The 22204-nt window shown below is 56.7% G+C and overlaps 1 protein-coding gene across 41 annotated transcripts in view; it reads left to right on the plus strand.

Moving 5' to 3' along the window:
* The window catches only part of PCBP3 (poly(rC) binding protein 3), a 300088-nt gene that overhangs the window by 254383 nt on the left and 23501 nt on the right, over positions 1–22204 (plus strand). For 28 of the 41 annotated variants that reach the window (XM_054468333.2, XM_054468339.2, XM_054468354.2 and 25 more), the window contains 7 exons: positions 534–688; positions 4874–4897; positions 5869–5901; positions 6274–6390; positions 14275–14406; positions 15510–15638; positions 18582–18656. In XM_054468333.2, coding sequence (XP_054324308.1) covers positions 534–688; positions 4874–4897; positions 5869–5901; positions 6274–6390; positions 14275–14406; positions 15510–15638; positions 18582–18656 — 665 coding nt within the window. Of the gene's footprint in view, positions 1–533; positions 689–4873; positions 4898–5868; positions 5902–6273; positions 6391–14274; positions 14407–15509; positions 15639–18581; positions 18726–22204 lie in introns of all 41 variants that reach the window. The other 13 variants (XM_054468336.2, XM_063659845.1, XM_063659844.1 and 10 more) reach the window with 2 other exon arrangements.

The following is a 22204-nucleotide window of genomic DNA, read 5'->3' on the forward strand; positions in this document are numbered from 1 at the left end:
GCCGTTTGGCAGCTTAGTTGACGGAGACTAAGTCACATGAGAGCATGAGGGGATGAGGATGGCAGGCTTGGGACGTGAAGGGCCAGCTCCCACACCCTGGTGAGGGGACTCTGGCACCCCATGACTGTGTGTTGAGGCCACAGTGGAAGCAGGGGGCAGAGTCCCAGGGCGCTGGGCCTGTGAGGTGCGAGTCCCCTGGGCCTCACAGGGGTAGCTCCTGCCAGTCTCCGGCTGCTGAGAGAGGTGCTTCTGTGACCCTGGGCAAATGCAGACCTTGGCCAGGGGCTGAGGTGGCCTGCCCAGCGTCAGGAGGGAGGCAGCCGTGGGGCCTCCCTGAAGACCTCTCCCGAGGCCCTCCCCTGAACTCCCGCACACCCTGTGACCAGCAGGCGAGGCCTGGTCAGCACGTGGCGGGTGGGCAACCCCATTCTCCTGCCACCCGGGAGGCCGGAGTGGTAGCGGCCCAGGACACCCCTGGATGTGTGTGGTCCGTGAGACTCTTCTCTAGCAGCAGCTGTGCCTTCTCTCTCCAGGTGACGCCTTCTGGGCCCCATCTGTCCTTCCTCACAGCACCCTCAGCGCCTTAAGCCACCACCCTCAGCCACAATTTGGCAGAAGGATGGAGTCCAAGGTCTCAGAAGGTGGCCTGAACGTGACCCTCACCATCCGCCTGCTGATGCATGGAAAGGTAAGAGGAGTCGCCATTGTCTCTGTAGGAAAGGTGGCCGCGGCAGACAGAACCAGAGACGCACTGCCTGGGCCATTGGCACTGTAGGAAAGGCAGACATGGCACACAGAACCTGACACTGCCTGGGTCTTTGTAGGAAAGGCAGACATGGCACACAGAACCTGACACTGCCTGGGTCTTTGTAGGAAAGGCAGACATGGCACACAGAACCAGAGACGCACTGCCTGGGCCATTGGCACTGTAGGAAAGGCAGACATGGCACACAGAACCTGACACTGCCTGGGTCTTTGTAGGAAAGGCAGACATGGCACACAGAACCAGAGACGCACTGCCTGGGTCTTTGTAGGAAAGGCAGACATGGCACACAGAACCTGACACTGCCTGGGTCTTTGTAGGAAAGGCAGACATGGCACACAGAACCTGACACTGCCTGGGTCTTTGTAGGAAAGGCAGACATGGCACACAGAACCTGACACTGCCTGGGCCATTGGCACTGTAGGAAAGGCAGACATGGCACACAGAACCTGACACTGCCTGGGTCTTTGTAGGAAAGGCAGACATGGCACACAGAACCAGAGACGCACTGCCTGGGTCTTTGTAGGAAAGGCAGACATGGCACACAGAACCTGACACTGCCTGGGTCTTTGTAGGAAAGGCAGACATGGCACACAGAACCTGACACTGCCTGGGTCTTTGTAGGAAAGGCAGACATGGCACACAGAACCAGAGACGCACTGCCTGGGTCTTTGTAGGAAAGGCAGACATGGCACACAGAACCTGACACTGCCTGGGCCATTGGCACTGTAGGAAAGGCAGACATGGCACACAGAACCTGACACTGCCTGGGTCTTTGTGGGAAAGGCAGACATGGCACACAGAACCTGACACTGCCTGGGCCATTGGCACTGTAGGAAAGGCAGACATGGCACACAGAACCAGAGACGCACTGCCTGGGTCTTTGTAGGAAAGGCAGACATGGCACACAGAACCTGACACTGCCTGGGCCATTGGCACTGTAGGAAAGGCAGACATGGCACACAGAACCTGACACTGCCTGGGCCATTGGCACTGTAGGACAGGCAGACATGGCACACAGAACCTGACACTGCCTGGGTCTTTGTGGGAAAGGCAGACATGGCACACAGAACCTGACACTGCCTGGGTCTTTGTAGGAAAGGCAGACATGGCACACAGAACCTGACACTGCCTGGGTCTTTGTGGGAAAGGCAGACATGGTACACAGAACCTGACACTGCCTGGGCCATTGGCACTGTAGGAAAGGCAGACATGGCACACAGAACCTGACACTGCCTGGGCCATTGGCGCTGTAGGAAAGGCAGACATGGCACACAGAACCTGACACTGCCTGGGCCATTGGCACTGTAGGAAAGGCAGACATGGCACACAGAACCTGACACTGCCTGGGCCATTGGCACTGTAGGACAGGCAGACATGGCACACAGAACCTGACACTGCCTGGGCCATTGGCGCTGTAGGAAAGGCAGACATGGCACACAGAACCTGACACTGCCTGGGCCATTGGCACTGTAGGAAAGGCAGACATGGCACACAGAACCTGACACTGCCTGGGCCATTGGCACTGTAGGAAAGGCAGACATGGCACACAGAACCTGACACTGCCTGGGTCTTTGGCACTGTAGGAAAGGCAGACATGGCACACAGAACCTGACACTGCCTGGGCCATTGGCACTGTAGGACAGGCAGACATGGCACACAGAACCTGACACTGCCTGGGCCATTGGCACTGTAGGAAAGGCAGACATGGCACACAGAACCTGACACTGCCTGGGCCATTGGCACTGTAGGAAAGGCAGACATGGCACACAGAACCTGACACTGCCTGGGCCATTGGCACTGTAGGAAAGGCAGACATGGCACACAGAACCTGACACTGCCTGGGTCTTTGGATCATTTTTTAATCTTATTTTAAGCAATCTCAAACTTACAAAGCAGTTATAGGTACAGCCCCTTTGAGACAGGGCCAACCTGCTACCTTCTGCGTGTTTCCTGCAAACAGGGACCTTCTCCAGCACAACCACACACAGCCATCAGTGTCAGGACACCCACACGGATGCGTTCCCACCACTGGCCTCCCTTCACAGCGGCCGCAAAGCATCCCCTGGTCCCCTGTCTCGAGTCCCTTCCACCTGGAGTAGATCGTTGGCTTTGACTGTGCAGTTGGCACTTTCTGCACAGCGTGTGTGGAGTACTCATGCCTTGGTCTAGGTCTCCTGGCCGTTGGCAGGAACATGGCAGCAGCTCTGTCCCGGGGTGTGCCTGTTGGCCGCTCCCAGGAACCTGTCCTCAGACTTTCAGAGCATGTGTTTCTATCCTCTGGGGGTCAGGTTGCTATGTTCTTCCCCAGCTTTTGCTTCCATGACCACATGATTTGCTCCGATGCCCTCGCTGCACTGCTTTGGCCAGAACCCCAAGGCCCAACAAGTCCCTGTTCCTATAGCCCCGTCCTGCTCTCTGCTCATCTTGTCTTCCTTGTCCCAGTCCTGGAACCAGCCACTTCCCCAGCAGCTCCTGTGTGTGGTGGCATGTTCTGGAAGCCAGGGTGCATGGAGCTCCTGGGCTGCCGTGGGTCCCGGGCTGCTGTGGGTCCCGAGCTGCTGTGGGTCCTGGGCTGTGCCCCCGCAGAACACTTCCTTCCATGTTCAGCTCCCTATATGGAACCCCAGTTCCAGCCCCACAGCACAGGGTCCCCCAGTTCTTCCTGCCTCAGGTGTGCACCATGAGAAGTCCAACTGCCAGTATCTGTGCATGGCCTCCCGCCGGGAGGAGGCTGGTGGAGGATCTGAGCTCTAGCCCCACAACACTGGCACATCCTAGATTTCCGGAAGACACAGCCTCCTCCCCAGGGGAAGGTGATGGTGCCCACACCCAGAGCATTCATTCCTGCAGTGGAGACAGAGGGACCTGCCTCTCCACCTGTGGGTGTCAGGAGCCAAGGCGCATGGTAGATGGGGCTCTCTGTGAGGCCAGGTGCACAGCCTCATCTCCAGCAGCAACGGCCATGCCACGCAGCTGCACTCTGTGGGGGAGGTGCCCTGATTGACGGGGCCCCTCTCTGTGTCCAGTGTCCTCCTCCCTCCACGGACCCCTATGCACACCATCCTCATGGCTTCCCTCTCCCTTCACAGACCCCTCTACACACCATCCTCACGGCCTCCCTCTGCACGCCGTCCTCACAGCCTCCCTCTACACACCATCCTCACGGCCTCCCTCTGCACGCCATCCTCACAGCCTCCCTCTGCCTCCACGGACCCCTCTGCACGTCATCCTCACAGCCTCACAGATGTCACCATTGCTGGCCCTGCTTCAGGTGACAGGCCACAGTAGCACCTGTCAGCTCTGTCCCGCTGCTGGACAGGGAGATACTGGGCCACTCAGCCCAGCGGGGAGTGTGTGTCCCGAAACTGGCTTGGGCTCGCCATCAGAACTGTGGCAGCATCTTCCAGTGTTCCTTTTAACAGGCTGCCGTTTGAATAGGAGTCATGGAGCAATAGCAGTGCTAAGTTTTCTTTAAGTCACACAATTGAAGAAGGCTTTCTTTTTCACACATTTCTTCCAGGGTTTCCTGGTAGTCTGAGTGCGTAGGTGATGCCCCCTGAGTTATTTATTAGGGGCAGCCAGCTGCCCTCCCCCGGGGCACTTAGAGTCAGCCCATCTCTGTCCTGGTCAGGTGGGCACCAAGGAAGCCCTGGCTCAGGGCCTCTGTATAGGCAGCCTGGCTTGTACACACCCCCCCACCCACCAGCAGATTCTGAATTCTCCCTTCTTCGCTCACGCCGGGAGGTAGGCAGGTTTCAGTGCTGTCTGCCTCCAGTGTTCCCCTCCTCCTGCTCTATGACATCGGTGCTGTCTGCCTCCAGTGTTCCCCTCCTCCTGCTCTATGACATCGGTGCTGTCTGCCTCCAGTGTTCCCCTCCTCCCGCTCTATGACATTGGTGCTGTCTGCCCCCAGGGTTCCCCTCCTCCTGCTCTATGACATTGGTGCTGTCTGCCCCCAGGGTTCCCCTCCTCCTGCTCTATGACATTGGTGCTGTCTGCCCCCAGGGTTCCCCTCCTCCTGCTCTATGACATTGGTGCTGTCTGCCCCCAGGGTTCCCCTCCTCCTGCTCTATGACATCATCTTTCTGTGATTTTTTTTTCCTGCAGGAAGTTGGAAGCATCATCGGGAAGGTAATTATTGATTGAATCTCTGCCTCTCCTGGGGTCTCTGTAAGGGGATGGTGAGGATGGCAGCCTCCCTGGGTGCTAGGTGGCACCCAGTAGGTGCACCTTTCCCAGTTGGTGGGTGGTCTGTGTTCCATGAAGACAGGACCCCAGAGGTGTCGCCTTTATGCTGTATGACATTGAAGCTGGTCCCTGGCTCTGCGCGGCCTGAGGGTAACGGGTTCACTCCAGCTGGTCACCTCACTGCCCCCTGCCCGTGGTCTTGGTGGCCAGTCCTTTCCCGGTTGAAGACCCCACGAAGAATGATTTCTTACGCCTTCTTCAGCCGGCCGTGTAGTCTGGGTGGTCTCCAGGAGTGCCGGTGGAGGCAGCAGCCCCCAGACACTTCCTTTCCAAATCAGGGCTGCCCCGGGGGAAGTAAGGCCCAGTTTGGAAGCCTGCTGCCCCGGGAGGCTGAGCAGTGAGGGCCACCTCCCTGTCTTCATCTCATTTTCACAGCGTCTGGGGGCCCCATGTCCTTCCCGTTAGTCCCACCATGGGGCGCCTCTAGTAGCTCATTGTCCCGGCTTCCTCCCAAACGCTTGAGAGGGCGCGTCTCCGAGAATCACCGCCTCCGGGAGGCCGAGCCAGAGTGTAGCCGGCCATGCGGGTCACCTGAGGGCACGCACACTGCCATGTGCCACGAGTGAGCTGCCGTGGGGAGTCAGGTCAGACCTGCACCACCCTTGCCAGCTGTGTGCCCATAGGTGGGTGCACTTGCCTTCCTCGGCCTCAGTTTCCCATCCGAAATGTCCGCCAGGGTGTGTTGGGCATGGAGCCTGGCCTTCTTAGTGGAGAGGCTGGTTTACTCCTCCAGCACAGGCGGGAGGCTCTGCTGTGTGGGCGTATGGGCCAGGCCGCTCCCCACCCACCATGGGCCGTGCCATCCTCAGAGCCAGAAGGATGCCTTTTCCTTATTGTCTAAATCTTTATTCCAGAAAGGAGAAACTGTGAAGAAGATGCGTGAGGAGGTGAGTGTGGTGGGTCCCCACCTGTCCGCAGCCATTCCCGGGCGGGGGGGGAGGGTCCCCAGGCTCTGCCCCTGTGACGTCCTGCCTGTGCTCTCGGCCAGCCGGGGCGTGTGGGGAGTGCAGCGCGGGGCCTCTTTCCCCCTACTCAGGCCTCCTGTGCTTCCCTGTGGGGAAGGGATCTGTTGGATTCCTTTTGCTAGTTAAAATTTCATTGTAAAGGAGATTGTTGAGAAGCATTTTACTGCTCAGTTCTGGTTTGCATCAGCAGACAGGGGCACGTGTTTGTGTCAATTGTCAACGGACTTGCGGCCCCCGATCCACTGGCCCAAGGGTTTTAATCAGGTCGCTGGGGTTTCTCTGCTCTCACCCTAGAGTGGTGCAAGGATCAACATCTCAGAGGGAAACTGCCCAGAGAGGATCGTGACCATCACAGGCCCCACAGATGCCATCTTCAAGGCCTTTGCCATGATCGCATACAAGTTTGAGGAGGTAACCTGCACCCCAGGCACCTCTGCCAGCCTGGCGGGGGCAGGCCTGGTCCCAGCTGGCTCCCTGGGTCCTCTCCCCTACAGCTGGACTAGGGGATGCCCCAGCCCGCCCAGGCAGCCCCATAACTACGCTCACCTCCTTTGCCTCCCAGGGCCTCTCCCCATCTCTGGTTCACCTGGTCAGGGGCCAGTGTCTCTCCATCCTTCTGAAGCCAGCTACTCCTGGCTGTGTGCCTTAGGTCCACCTCCCTCAGCTTCCCCAGACCCTGCTCTGGGGCACCGAGTATGGCCTCAGAACACCCCACCCTTCCCCTGGGGCATGCAGCCTGGCTGACCCTTGGGCCACACCAGCGCCTCCAGCCAGCTCTGTCACATGGCTCTCGATGAAGCCCTGGCTGACACAGCCCTGGTCCTCAGCCACACAGCACCATGCCTCTGGGCCCCCCGTGAGAGCTGATGTAGCCTGGCTGAGATACGGACGGTAAGGGTAGAGGCCATCCGTGCTGGTGGATATGAGGCAGAGACAGAGAGAGAGGCAGAGAGAGAGAGAGAGGGAGACAGAGAGAGAGAGGCAGAGAGAGAGACAGAGGGAGACAGAGACAGAGAGATGAGAGAGAGAGAAAGAGACAGAAAGAGAGGGACAGAGAGACAGACAGACAGAGAGAGAGCGGGGGGAGACAGAAAGAGCAGCACTTCTGTGTATTCTGTCATTGTTGGAAATTTTCATGTCTTTATGTGTTTCTAATTTTCTTGAAATTGCTGGAAGTTAGAGATGCATTTAGTGTCTTTGAGGGGTGACCATTAAGTAATGAGGTGCACTTTGTGGGAATAAACAAAGACCCCTCCAAGGGAGAATGGGCAGAGGCTCTTTATTATTCAAAGCTGGCCATGATGGGGGTCGGTGCCATCTTCTGTGCTTGGCAGAGACCCAAAGGCAGGCAGGAGGGGGAGCTTTGGAGTGGGAGAGGAGAGGAGAGATGTGCCCTGGGGCCGGCAGTGGGGCTAGAAGCAGGGCATCCCATGTGACTGGTTGGAGGAGTGTGCGAGGCCTTTTCCAGTGGGTCCTGAGTTGGAACTGGGGACGCACATGAGGGAAGCTGACTGCCCAGAGCCGACTGCAGCAGAGCCTGTGGCCTGGCCTCCAAGGCTGGATGCTGCAGACACTGGGGCCAGTGTTCCGCTATCGTAGGTGGCCTGGCCACTGTCTGTAAGTTGTCTCTTAGTTTCCCCTTTTAGCCACTCTCTCATTTGCAAGAGGATAGACAGTTCAGGAAAGGCTAGAGAGCCAGGTCACGCCGCTTGGGGATGGTTCAGTTGCCTTTTTGGTCAGCTGTGCTGCGGGGTCCTCTGGATCTTTCTGTTGCTGAGTCATCCTGGCCGTTGTCTGATGGGAGGCTGATGGAATACAGCAGACCAGCATCGTGATACCAAGACAGAAACAAGAGCAACCCAGTCCCCGGACGGTGGTGAGACCAAGAGCGCCGTTACCCAACCCGAGGCAAGAGGACACATCCCATAGCCGCGAGGACCAGCCTTGGAGAGCCTCGTAGCCGCTCCTTAGGGTGCTGGGCAGCCCGTTCCTAGGACCTTCGCTCTGCGGGTAACATGTGCAGTGGCACAGACGCCAGCATGGCTGGCCAACAAGAAACTGGAGAAAAGCAATCACCCACCGCTGCTTGTGCCAACACGTCTTCCACCCAGGGCAGGCGGTGTCCCGAATAACTTCTGCCGGAGTTGGCGATGGGTTTCTGACCACAGTTTCTGCCTGTGTGGTTCCCACTGTGGGGGACACTCAGTCATCCCTCCCACGAGTACACAAATAATCACAGGTGGCCTCATTTTGGAACTCGAGTTTGAGTCAGAATTTCCAGCTGTGGAGATTATAGAATTAGGGTCTTTGTATACAAAGAAGTCTCAGGATACCATTCCTAAGGTGTCTGAGGTATTCATCTGAGGCCAGCAGGGCCTGGTGACTGGTCCCAAGGAAGCAGTGTCTGGTGGAGGCATATGGAGACTGGGGAAGGGCTGTTGCTCAGGACAAGAGGTTGGAACCGAGGCCTGTGTCCTCCGGCTTCAGTTGGGACCTGTCTTAGTTTCTCCCCGTGGCCAGTGTTTCATGGCCGGTGGCCCCATGCAGGTTGCTGAATTTAAGTTTCGAATGACCTGGGGACCGATCAGTAAACTTTAATAATTGGTTGCTTTTCTAAGAGAAAGGGACGCTAGCAAAGTCACAGGCGATTTGTTTAGAGTCAGTTGTCCACGTAGATGTAAGCAGAAAGACCATCAGCTGTCATTCCCCAGGGTCCCATTTGATGAGACTGGCATGTCTAGAGATGTGCATCCCTGGGGCCTGGTGGTGGGTGGTGTGTCCAGTAGTCAGTGAGAGTGAGGGCAGTGGTTACTGTTTGGGATAATCAAGAATGGCACTAGAACGAATATGTGCTAACCTAACAATTATCATAAAGTGAAAAGAAAATAGAAAAGGGACCATCAACAGAGGTGGATGACAACCAGAAGTCCATGGAGAATAAGAGGGAGAATGATTATATATAAGCAGATGAAAAATGAAACAAATCAGACAGAGGTCTTGTCAGGACATCTGAGCAGAAATTGTCCCTTGTCCAAGGTCTTCAGCTTGCAGGAAGGTCTCAGATCAGCTGTCTGTTTCTGAAGAATGGCTGCCTCTAGAGGATCTCAGAGAACCTCAGTTTGAGGTCCTGTGTGGGAGTCTTTTTCTAGTTGTGTGGAATTCTGAATCGCCGCTTTGGCTGTGAAATGTGAAACCAAGGACTGATTCCTTGGAGTTTCACTGCTGAATTTGTTAGCAATACTTGGTAAGGCCCCTTCCAATGAGGTTAGAGAAACAGATTTTCTCTGATGTCCCTTCCAGTAGACAAAATCTCCTGGTTGAAGATCCTAAGGAGGATGTTTGGGAAGATGTCGTGGGAAGCAGCCGTAACCTACGCTATTACGTAGGTTATGTAGGGCTGTGCTGAGTCCTCTGCAGTCATTTGTCATCTCTGCCGCAGCAGGGCAGAGTCAAGTATCAGGAATTCCTAAAGGTACAAGCCCTCCAGTCATCAGTCCATGGAGGAAGAGCTGAGATGTCTCCAAGCGCGCAGACTGTATGGCCAAGGAAGCTCGAGGGATTCGGAAAGTTTTCATCTTTTGGTCCTTCGGTTTTTCCAGAAGACTGTGGATGCTCAGGACAGAATTGTTCTTGAGTAAGGGGTAACTACTCAGAGAGTTCTGTTATAATAGTTTGTGTAAAATGTATTTCTCAGCCACTTCATGTAAAAGTTGGTATGTTTCAGGTTGGAAATGCAAAATCAAGGAATTTTTTGGCAACTTTAAGGACTGTAGCTTTTAAACAAGGAAGTGCTTCAGCCCATCCTGAAAATACACACATAACAGCAAAAGCATTTCCAGTCCCGGGTGGACACTGGTTAAAATCTACCTGAAGGTGTTCAGAGGGCCCTTGAGTCATCGCTCTGGGGCCGTGTCTCACTCTCACACCATGTCAGGATTGTGCTGGTGACAGATACCTGGCCTTAAAAGAACCTCAGCAGTCTTTGTAAAGCTTCCCAACAGTGTTGACTGGAGATATTCATCCAGTCTTTGTAAAGCTTTCCCACCAATGTTGATTGGAGATATTCATCAATTTGTCTACGGCATGATGAGTAGTTTCATGGATTGACTTAGCTGATATCCGTTTGAAATCATCTGGTACCACAGCCAGCTGAGAGCACCAGAGAAGATTGAGTAAAGGATACAACCAGAATTTTCAGAATTTGTCCATTCTTCCTTTTCAAAATCAGGGGCGAAGTGTTGAAATCTTACAACGGCCTCTTTGCTTGCCTCCAGAGATCCAAACTTCGAGGCTTAGCTGGAGTCGAGCTGTGGCTAAAGCACTGGTTGGGCAGAATGACCCCCCAGATCACCTCCTCCAACGTCCGCATCTCCATCTGCACTGGCCTCGCTCTGCAGTCACCACCTCTCTAGGAAGAAGTGTGCCCAAGAACTCAGCTCCCGTCCCATGTAGGGTGGGCTTCCAGCAGAGCTAAAAGCCCCTCTGTTTCCAGAGCATCCACCGCCATGGGCCCTTGGTTAGTTGACAAGCGCTGGCAAGTGTGATGAGCTCTGCATCTGGCAGACTTTCTGCACCACAGAGGACTGTGCCGAAGGAGAGCCAGCTTAGCGGCAGCACACTGTCTCAGCCTGCTTGGGCTGCCGTTGCAAAATGCCACGACTGGGTGGCTTACACGGCAGACGCTGGTTCTCTCACAGTCCAGGAGGCTGGAAGTCTCAGATCAAGGTGCCATCAGGGCTGGTTCCTCTGAGGCCTCTGTCTTTGACTTGCAGATGCCATCTTCTTCCTGGGTCCTCACAGAGTCACCCCTCTGTGTGTGTCAGTTCCTTGTCTCCTCTTACAAGGACACCAGTCAGATTACATTAGGGTCTACTGTAGGGACCCCATTTTACCTTAGTTACCTCTGTAAAGCCCCATCTCTAAACACAGTCACATGGAGGGTCAGGGTTTCAGTGGATGAACTTGGTCCGGTTCTGCAGCACAGGCCCTGCCTGATCACCTCCAGCTTCAGTTGTGAAGTGGGACGTTAGGCCGGGATTCTCAGCAGAGTCCACTAAGGCTGCAGGTGGGTGGGGTCCTCCACAGGCTTCCTCATCTCTGAACAAAGGAGGGCATCACCACGATGTGTCAGAACTGAATCGCTAGGGAGATTTAGGTCTTCTAAGTCTTAATGAGGACCTGGAAAAAGCAGGAGGGGGCTTCAGTGACCTGGAGGGGCAGCGTGAACACCCACCACCATGAAGCAAGTGGCTTTGGGAAGAATGGACAGCAAAGTTGTGTTTCAGTTCAGTACCCCTAGGAAGTAAGGGAGCATAATTTTGTTGGTGGCCCTGAGGTCTTCAGCAGATCAGTATCTTGGTATCTGTACTGGCAGGACAGGCGTGACACAGGGCTGGGGTCAGGTCAGGGAGGCCTTTGGGTAGGGGCCATAGGGGCTAGGGTCGGGTCGGGAAGGCCTTGGACAGGGGCCGTTTGTCTGTAGTTTGAGCCCTTCTTTTGGATTTGGGGTCACGGGATTGTGGAGAATTTCGGGTCATGTTTTGGTGGAACCTCTTGGAGCCTTTAGAGGCTCTGCCCCAGTCATTATGCCTGTGTTAGTGGGATTGTGTCAGGTGCAGCGTCAAGACCCTTACCCGGAGTCTACACCCACCTTATGAGGAAGGAGTCTGCCCAGAGCCCACACAGATTGCCGGTGGACCGAGGAATTCTCCAGGAGCTCAGGAAACAGTGTCTCTGATGTGCATTTAAGATGCCATCCCATTTTCAGGCAAAGTCTCTGCCTACTAAATTTTCAGGGATGGAGTCCCAGAGCAAGAATGAATGTTTTCCAGTCAAGGGCCCCAGGGTTACAGTTCAGGGCTGGGAAATAGGGAGAGAAAACACGGCGGGTTATTTGAAACGCCTCCCAGGGTGTGGTGTATCTAAACTGAGGAGGAGGGTGACGTGAGACCTTTCTGCAGTTCAGATGCAGGAAGAGCCGCAGTAGTTACCAGGAGGATGAGGAGGACCACCTGTGTCCAGTGTTAGTCACCCTGAGAGCTGAAGGCCAGGCGGATGCCGGCCGCCCGTTCCTTCCTCGGGCTCCCTCACTGCCTGGACCCAGGATCTTTCTATGTCTCAGTTGTTCTTTCTGGGGACGGGATCATCTTTTCTCTGGTGTCCTTTCTGAATGCAGCAGCTATTACATGAGTGTCCTTGTTGGGTGCTGGGGCTGGTGAGGGGTGCCTAGCTCTCTGATCTGCAGGAATCCTGGCTCATTTTTGCTCCAGAGCTTTTTCAGTGTGTTCTGCCAGTGGCTGTCATTCAGCAGAAGGGCTATTCCCATCCCTATTTCTGCTTTCGAGTGGGGTTTCACTCCACTGACCTCATGGGACGAAAGGGCTGCCCTTACACCAGTGCCTCCCTTACCTCAAAGGGTAGAGACAGTCGAGGTTGTTGGAAGGGACTTTCTAGTCTGTCCCCAAATCTCCAGTCGTTTCATCTTACGGCTGTCTTTCTGATTGTTCTAATCAGTTCCTATTGGAGATGTTTTAGGGGTGGCATTTAGGACTTTGCTGTGGGACCTTTTTTGACCCTCGGGTTTATTTGTTGACAAGAGTTCAGGTAACTCTGGGTCATGTGCAACCAAAAGAATTCTAAATTCTTCTGTTGGTCATTGCAGATCTTGTCTGGGTGTAGGGAATCCGTAAGCATATCTCTGAATTCAGCTCCAATCCAAGGTTTAGCTTCTGGAGTTGCCTATTCGCCTGGCTCTTGGGGGGTGGGTTTTTACAGGCAGCTGGAATTTGGGGGTTTTAGGAGGGCTGGAAAAGATAGAGGTAGAGTCGATGGAGGAGCTGGAAGGGAAGGACGGGGCAGCGGGAGTGCTGGGCAGGGGCAGTGGGAGGAAAAGGAGGAGAGAGCTTACGAGCCTGGGGGTCTGGTTTGTTGCCGACGTCTGCCATGTTGTTGACTAGCTTTAGCCAAAGAATGTTTTAGTGAAGCCATTTTTAAATCAGAAGTTCATTTGAAGGCCTCTTCATACCAATCAAAAAATGCTGCCCATTGGGCCTGAAAAAATCTTATTATCTTTCTTTTTTAAGGTGCCTCTCAATGAACAATTTCATTAAAGTCAAATGTTCCCCCGGGGCAGCCAGTGAGGCCCAATCCTCCTTGGGGAATTGAGGCCACTTGGAGAGACAGGCATCAGAATTCAGGTTGCAATGAGTCCATTCAAGGAGTTTTCCTGGGAGAGAAGGGGATTGAGACATGGCCCCATGAGAGTGGGTGGCAGGAAGTGGGAATTTAGTGTCCGTGCCTGTGCCTCAGGTCCCCAACCCGACACCTTGACACACAGAGCCTCTCCCCAGCCTCACCAGAGAGTACGCTCTGTCTGGGTCAAAGTCAAGCTCTCAGCACAAAAAACAGACAAAGGGGACACCATCCTATTTTCTTGCTAGTCTATAGCAGTTTGTCCAGGCACACAATGACCAAGCCTTGTTTCTAAGAAGAGGGCACTTTTCATGGAGAGCAAATTGTGTTGCCCTGAATCGTAGCTCAGGCATGATGGATCCAGAGCTGGGGGCTGTCCTGGGGGAGCTGCCCTGTCACTGCCTCTGCCGAGCTGTCTACCGCACTCTGCAGCGAGCTCCGGGCCACAGCCTGGACACTCCCCATGCGGCTGACGGAAGCCCTGTCCCCCACGGGTTGCCAGCCTGAACCCAAAGCCCAGCTCCGTCTCCTGGGTGTCAGGACCATGAGCCAAACCAGGCTGCCCAGGAGGGTGGGCACAGGCCCACCCCCACCTCAGCCTTCTCACACTTCTACATTAACCACACATCTTCCCTAGGCCAGACGCCAGGAGCCATTCTCTGCCCCCGTACCCTCGACCCCCGGTCGTGGCCTGTCCCCGACATCCCTGCCTCACCTGGCCCTGGGCATCAGACCCAGCCCCCAGCTAGTCTCCAGCCTCCATTCTCCCCTCCCCTTAGGCCAGCATCCACACTTCCTGTATCAGCCTGTCTGTCCACACCCCCTGCCCACCAGGTCTCCACGACCAAGGCCAGACCTGCCCCAACCCCACTGCGGCGCGGTGACCATCCTGCCTTGCCGTCTGTGTGCCCTGCCAGCCTGCCCGTCCATTTCAGCGGCGTCTCCTGGTCCTCCCTGGCCTGGCCTGGCCACTGTGTCCTCGGCTGTGCATGGGAGGGGCTCTGTGGGCTTCTGAGTGCGGGAAGTCAGGACGCACCCCCTGCCCTCCTGCATTCTCACTGCACGAGGACTGATGTGCTGCCAACACACGTGTCTCTCCCCTAGGATATCATCAACTCCATGAGCAACAGCCCTGCCACCAGCAAGCCCCCCGTGACACTGAGGCTGGTGGTGCCTGCCAGCCAGTGCGGGTCCCTGATCGGCAAAGGAGGCTCCAAGATCAAGGAGATCAGGGAGGTAACAGGACCTTCCCAGCCTGGGCCGCTGCGGAGCCTCTAGGCGGGCTGTGGGTGGCGGCCGCAGGCCAGGCAGCCTTCCTGAACCTTGTCGCTGCTGTCTGCAAGCCCAGTGCTGGCCACGCAGACCCCACAGCTCAAAGTCCGAGACAGGAACACAGGACCCATGAGCAAGCGCAATTGCACTGCAGGGACCCAGCCTACCCACTGCCCAGATATGGACCCCCCACCCACTGCCCACCCATGGCCCCCCCCACCCACTGCACACCCATGGCCCCCCCCACCCACTGCCCACCCATGGCCCCCCCCACCCACCACCCAGATATGGTCCCGGCCCACCCACTGCCCAGATATGGACCCAGCCCACCCACTGCCCAGATATGGACCCCCACACCCACTGCCCACCCATGGCCCCCCCCACCCACTGCCCAAATATGGGCCCTTTCCACCCACTGCTCACCTATGGATCCTGCCCACCCACTACACACCTATGGGCCATGCTGGGGACAGGGAGGAACTAGCTGGTCACATGGTTCTGGGCAAGGGAGGCCCTGGGCACTGGGTGCTATATCTACTCCCTGTGAGGGGCCTCCAGGGCACCTGGAGACAGCCCTGAGCCATCGGCCTGTCCCAGTGGGCAGAGTTTGCAGGTGTGAACTTTACATTCACACATTTGTCCCATTTCAAGGAAAGCCTGAATCCTTGCCCTATGCAGCAGGGCAGCCGCCCCAACCTTCATTTCCTTTCCCATGACCAGAGTCCACCTTTCTCTGTGACCTGAAACTCCACAGAGGAGAGAGAATTCCATGTATTTGAAAAGAGTCATTTGTCTCCCTGAAAACGCCTCTGATTAGATGCCTCCTGTCTAGCCTCGGCCAGGTGCCAAGTGTGCCCAAGGGAAGGCACAGGGCCGGGTGCCAGGCCGTGGTAGCAGAGACAGCATGGGGGCAGTGCTGGGATGGGGGTGGGGGAGGGGGCGCGTGGGCTGTATGCAGGTTTCCAGGGAAGTGTCCTCCGAGCTGCCTTGGGTGCCGAGACTCGGGAGGTGCTGCCGCCCCATGCGCTGCTACCCTGGTGCTCCCTTCCCACGTCCCCTCTCTCCAGTCCACAGGTGCCCAGGTGCAGGTGGCCGGGGACATGCTGCCCAACTCCACGGAGCGAGCGGTGACCATCTCGGGGACCCCAGATGCCATCATCCAGTGTGTCAAGCAGATCTGTGTGGTCATGCTGGAGGTACCGTCTGCACGCCAGGGCCAGCCCACGTCAGTGCTGGATTTGGCCTCCCGGCACTGCAGGCAAAGGCTTGGAAGCCCCGGTCGCCCCAAGGACTCACACAGTTGGGGCTGTGGGGGGCTCCTGACCTGGGCTTCCAAGGCAGCCTGAGTGAGAGCGGTGCTGGTGTGGGGGCCATAGGGGTGCTGGGGCTGCCAGCTCAGGGTCTGTGATACGTCTTCATGGGGGCGTCTAGGGAAGAGCATGTGGAGAGGAGGGAGCCTCTCCTCTCATCTTCAGATTTGGATAAGAAGTTGTCATCCCCCTGAGGGGTCTTCTGCACTGAGTTGGAGCTGCAGAAACGGTGCTCTTTACGTTGGAGCCAGGCCTTGTGGGGCAGCTGAGGGTGGGAGGGAGGCAAAGGCAGGAGGCTCCTCTGCACATGCAGTTCTGCAGAAGAAGGCGTCAAACCACCGTGGAGGAACAGAGGTCAAAACTCGGGAAAACATACAAAACTCATGCAGAAGTAGAGATGGGTGAACAAAAGCATTAAAACGGAAAAGCAGAGAAGAACCCGCTCAGAGCAGACACCTCTCTTGAAATCTCGGGGGGAGGAAAAAAACTCTGAAATATACTCAAAATTCATGAAGCTATCAACAGTTGCCAGTCTTTCCTGAAGCAAAAATGAAGAAGCCTCGCCCCAGATAGAAAGTTCTAGCAGCTCTGCAGGGTCAGCCTCCAGTCCCTCCTGCAGCCCAGGCTCACTCCTCTCATACTTGGCTTGGGGTTCAAACCCCATGTTTGACTCTTTAAAAAATGTTTGCGTAGTTGTTGTTTCCCTGAAGTTTGATACTTTGTGAAGTCAAAAATATTTTTCAAAATATTCTTGTTCTGAAATCTTCCCCACTCCCTGGTTAGGGTGAAAGTGCCATGCTGGTCTGAGCTATCTGTTCAACTCTCCAATCTCAGGCCCTGGAGGCCCTGCCGGCTGAGGCTCAGGAGCAGCCAGTGACACAAACAGTTCTAGGAGGGACATCCCTAATGGAGGGCCGAGGTCCAGCTCCTTGACAACACGTGGGTCTCGTCAGCGTCACCCAGTGCCTCTGCTGCCTGCGTCCTGGTGCAGTGCCAGGCGCAGCTCCACGCGCAGCTCCACAGATGCAGGTGCACCCGCTGCCCCAAGGCTGCCCATGCCCCCAGAGCCATCATCCGAACCACCTTGTCTCCTTCCTGGGCAGGGAGGTTTGAGCAAGACAGGGAGCTCATAGCAGACATGGCCGGTGAAGATGGCCAGGCAGCTGCTCTCACCCCCGCTGGCTGTGCAGCATCCCAAGGCCCAGGGGCCATCATTCCAGGGAGGAAGATTCATCACACCTGGAAACAGCTGGGTCCGCTCTCAGATGAAGAGTGACTGGAAAAATAAAGCCAAGGATGCCTTGAAGACCCTCCTGGTTGATTGGAGGACTTCTGGGCTTGGTAGTGGGCGTGCCTCACCTCACACCCAGGAGATGACAGAGGAAAGGGCTGCCCAGGGTGCCGTGAGTCTGGGTGGGGCCCGCTGAGAATACAGACATCGCCACAGATGGTGCCCTGCCCACCCAGGGCCCAGCACCCCTGCACCCAGTGCAGGGAGGCTCATGCAGTCCCAGGGGAGGCCAGCAGGCCCTGTGCTCAGACAAGAAGTGGGAATCACAGGTCAGGGTCAGCTGGGAGCTCCTGTGCCGGGGTGGGGGTCAAGGGCCCATAGCACAGGGGCACCGGCCCGAGGCCGGGCATCTCCAGGAGCCGGGGAGGGCAGCGATGGCTCCCGTCCACCTCAGTCAGTTCCTCCCACCCCAGGCCCAGCCTGAGTCAGCCCAGACCCGCCCCTCATCCCCTTCCCCACAGTACTTGAGGTCACACCCCGGGGCCCTGGCCCTGCGGATCCAGCCACCCGCTCCCCATCATGGGGCTTTGAGTGTGAGTGGCGCTCCCTGAGCGCTGGGCTGGCCCTGAGTCAGCCAAGGCCCCAGAACTCCCAGCAGGACAGGCTGCCCCCTGCGAGGAACGGCTCATGGGCTCCAGCCCCCACCTCTTCCTGCTGGACCAACCCCAGCTGTGGTGCCCCCCAGGCCCAGGACTTCTGCCTCCCTGACCTGGGCCCTGGGGACAGGTAGACAGGGGACTCACCCAGGAGAAGGAGGGCAGGCTAAAAATGCTAGCACTTGAGAATGTTAATCCTGTGTTTCCAACAGAATAACCAAGGGAAATTACAACAAACCTCATCATAACTATGGGATTTTTTCCTTTGGAGTCCATAAGCGCTTTAAACATGCTTTTTCAAATAGTGAAGTGGTATGTTTCCAAGTCTCCTGTGGAGATCTCTGCTGACTGCCACCACGGGCCAAGCCAAGCGCTTTGGATATAGGTCCCGGTGGAGTCCTACAGGGCTCAACTTTCTCCAGAGCATTTGAGAGAACTGCTCCAAGGGGCAGCTCCCTGTGAAGCCGTGCAGCCCGGCCTGCAGGGCCTTGCGCATCCCAGGAGGGGCCCCCGTGGAGGGGCCAGCACTGCAGGGGGCCGTCCAGGTTGGCAGCCAGCCCTTGTCCAGCAGGGTCTCGTGCGCAAGGGACCCACCCCAGCTGGCCTCCCACAATGGGACTGACCCTCCGCACTGCCACAGAGCCTCCCAGGGGTGTTCGGGGCAGGCGGTACTCTCAGGAGGCTGGTGTGTGGCAAACTGCAGGCCAGGGCTCAGCAAAAAGGAGCCGTCTGGAGGGACAGGCCATAAGACAGCCACACAGAGGGTGTGGGGGCTGGAGGTCTTCACTCCCCTCCCACAGCACTGCTGCGAAACTCAGGGAGGTGTGGGGAGGGTGGAGCCAGTGCAGGGGGCTGAGTGGGGTGGGCCGGGGCACGCCTCCCCATTGCCAGGCTGCGAAGCTGCTCTAACGCTCTCTCTCCCTCTCCTGTCCCTTTTCCTAGTCCCCACCGAAAGGTGCCACCATTCCCTACCGCCCAAAGCCCGCCTCCACCCCTGTCATTTTTGCAGGTGGTCAGGTAAGAGCCGATCCGCTCGCGGCCTCCACTGCCAACCTCAGCCTTTTACTGCAGCACCCGCCGCTGCCCGTTAGTGCACTCAGGTTTTCTCGCCTTCTCACGTGCACGTCTCCCACCCGTGCTGGAGGCAGAGCTCTTCCACCTACACCCAGCACCAGGCGGGTGCCGGGGGCCTTCAGAGCGGCATCCCCCCACAGAGATGGCCCCACAGAATCATGTTCTCCCTCACTGGCCCAGGCAGGAAGATTTGGCTCTGCCTAAATCCAGTTCCTGGAACTGGGTGTTTTTAGGAAGCTTAGATAGCCGGCGCGCAGGCGCTTTCTAGGTGATTTTACGGCTCACGTTGGAAACAGCACTGTGAGACCAGGGTCTTGTTTCCGCTGACATCCGTGTTCCTGAACTCCCAGGATGTGCTCGTAGCAGGGACATGCGAGAGGAGGGAGCTCTGCACTGAGGAAGGACGCATGGCCCGATGACCGGGCGTCTGTGCCGCTGTGTCTGGACCTCCCTCTGCTGTGAGCAGGGGCCTCACAGGCGCCCCATACCCGGTCTGCAGATCTGGCCCTTTTGGTTTCAGCCCTTGAGCTCTGTGTTCTCCCACCAGGGATGGCAGCACCTCTGCAGGAGAGTGGAGGAGGGGAGCCCTGCCCCAGCCCCTCACCTGAGCCCAAACCCTGGCCAGGGCACAGGGAGCACCCACCCACTCAGGGCCACTCTGTGGCCAACAGACTTTGAAGGTGTCCGGCGGGGGTTGGCCTGGAAGAGCTCTGTGTCCAGTCGGCCGTGATGTGTGTCTTTGTTCAAGGGAGAGTTGAGACAGACGTTCCCACAGGTGACCCTGGCAGGGCAGAACAGGCCTGAGGTTTGACTTTACCATCAAAAAGGAGAGAAGGGGCAAATGTTAGGACTTTTCCTGGTGCTTTTCCTTATGGTGTAAAGGAATCTTATCAGATCTCCCAGTTGTGGCCCATGTTTGAGGGAGAGACAGGGAGTGTGTGTCCATCCCTTCCCTCCCAGGGGTCCCATGTGCTCAGGGCAGGGCATGCCTTTACCCCATGCCGGCCTCGTCTCCACAGCCTGGCACACACCCCTTCCTGCCTTGCTGTGGTCAGGGAGCCCCTACATGCACATGCCGTCCTTACAGCAGCCCCAGGACATGGCACACCCCCATTTTATAGCCAGGAAACTGGGCCTGGCTAGCCAGGGATTTGCCTGGTGTCACAGCCCTATGGGCAGTGGGACATGTCCTTACCTCGCCGACCTAGGGGGCTCAGGTCACAGGGTCACACGGAGTCACACGGCGGGAGAAGTCCCTGTGCAAAACTCCATTTCGCTGCTTTCCCCAAATTCACGGTTAGGTAACCAGGTTAGTAACCTCTGTGGACTCCACCTTGATGTTTAAACAAATCCGTGATGATATCATGTGGTAAGAGGTAGGATTTTTTTCAAAAGGAAGGTGTGTTTATGCAAACACGTGGAGTCTTAAAGCCACTGGGGGTGGAGTCACAGCTCCAGGGGAGAGGGGGTGCAGCTGAGGCCTGCTCAGCCACCGGCCACACACCCCTCGCTCCTGTAAAGAAGGCAGTAGCCTGCCCTCCCTACTGCAGCAGGTGAAGGGCCCTGTGCAGTGGGTGCTGTCCCAAGGCTGCTGCTAAAATGTCAGCCCTTTGAGAGCTGGGCCCCGGGGCCCTGGGGACAGTCTGGTCTGGCCAGTGGTCAGCCTTGGTGGTGGAGGACAGAGTCGCAGGGAGTTACCCACCCTGAAGTAACCCAGGGGAGCTGCCGAAATGCAAACCCAGAAGTGTGGGCTGGATACCTGCAAGGCCGCTGGCATCTCCTTGATGACTCAGACCCACAGTGCCTAGATTAGGACACACAACCCAGTACAGACCCGAGAGAGCTAACCTGGAGGGCCTGTCCACTTTATTTCTGTCCAATTGGAGAAATCAGGGACCTGGAAGATGCCCCACCACTGTGAGTGCTCTGGGGGCACCCAGCAGCAGCTCCTGTCAGCCACCACCGCGTTTCTAGCACGACATGGTCATGAGTTAAATCAGCAGAGCCTGCTAAGGGACGAGCAGATAGAAAACATAACAACAGTAAGAAGATCAGTCAGAAAACTCGCGTGGCCCAGGATGCAGGATGCTTGAGCTCTTGTGGTTCAGCTCAGACAGTCGGGGCTAACCTGGGACCCCGTGCGCTGAGGGGGCGGCTCCCAGCATGAGCTCCAGGGCCCCTCACCTTCAGTGACACATGGGAACGTGCCCCTGGCAGCACCTTTACAAAACACTTGCAGGTGGTCCTCAAGACACTTTGTACAGGACAGTGAGGTCCTTGGTTCCTGCTCTATCTGATAAGATTCTTTTACTTCCTCAGCCGATGCAGCACTGTGGCCTCACAGCCCTGGGGCTTGTTTCAAAGCTGGGCTGCAGCCGGGTCCCTGTCTGGAGGCCGACTGGCCTTTAACTCCGAGGATTGGGTTGTTTATGATGAAAACTCTTGGCAGATTCAAAACCCATGGGAGGGTTTGGGCTGCACAGAGGTGACACACATCCTTCCCTGAGGTGTCCCTCTCTGGTGCACAGGGTCCCCCCACCCCCACGTGTGGTCACTGCGAACACCGATACCACGGGTCCTCATGGGAAGTGACGTGGGGCCCGCACAGCCAGGGGCTGGTAGCCGCTCCCTCCACCCCCAGGATGCCACCAGGCCTGGTGCAGCCCCGTCCATGTCCCGAGTCCTGACAGCTGTTCGTGGTCTTCACTCTCCCTTGACTGTGTGTGGTCCATTTGTTGTCTGGCCATGAGTTTCTGAATCACCTGAAAGCGTCTCCACTGACAGGACCTGTGGGGCAGGTGGGGCCTCTCTCACCTGCCCGGATTTCAGAGTCAGGGTGGGTGGGAAGAGGCTGCAGGTCGGAGTCACTGTTTTGAAGGCAAGGGAAATACTGAACCCAAAATGAGGCCTCAGGAGCCCCACACGACGGCTTGGGAGGGGTGCATTGCTGCCCCCACGTCAGGAGGGCCACCCCCTCCCTGTCTTCAGGGCGGTCATGAGAGGCAGCAAGCCGTGACTGACGTAGACCTGCTTCCTACGTAGACTGGCTTTTGGTGAATTGGTTTTGGTCACGTTTTAGAGCTTTCTTTTGTGGTTTGGACTTCTTGGGGTAAATTATTTCCCAAAAGTATTTACTCAGCTGGCTGATTAAATTTTCAAAACCTTAATAATTAGTGGACCTCTTACTAGGGGGTCAAACAGATCACTCTTCAATTCTTTTGCTTTAAGAAACTTGGAGTCGGAAGCATCAAGGCTGAACTGTTTCCCTCCCACCTGCTGAACTGGCCAGCTCAGCTCTGCCCACCCAGAGGAAGTGGGTGCGGCTCCCCTGGGGCTCCTGGTGCCCTGGGAGTGTTGGCCCTTTGTCCTAGGATGGGGACAGGTGGAGAGGCACACGAGGGGGAAGCTTCTACTGGAGGGTCCTTGTCATGCTGGAGGGTGGCGGCGGGTGCTGAGCCGTGGTGCAGCCAGGTCGCAGTCTGACGGGGTCT

The sequence above is a fragment of the Pongo pygmaeus genome, chromosome 22, assembly GCF_028885625.2.
Source record: "Pongo pygmaeus isolate AG05252 chromosome 22, NHGRI_mPonPyg2-v2.0_pri, whole genome shotgun sequence".
NCBI classification, from domain to species: Eukaryota; Metazoa; Chordata; class Mammalia; order Primates; family Hominidae; genus Pongo; species Pongo pygmaeus.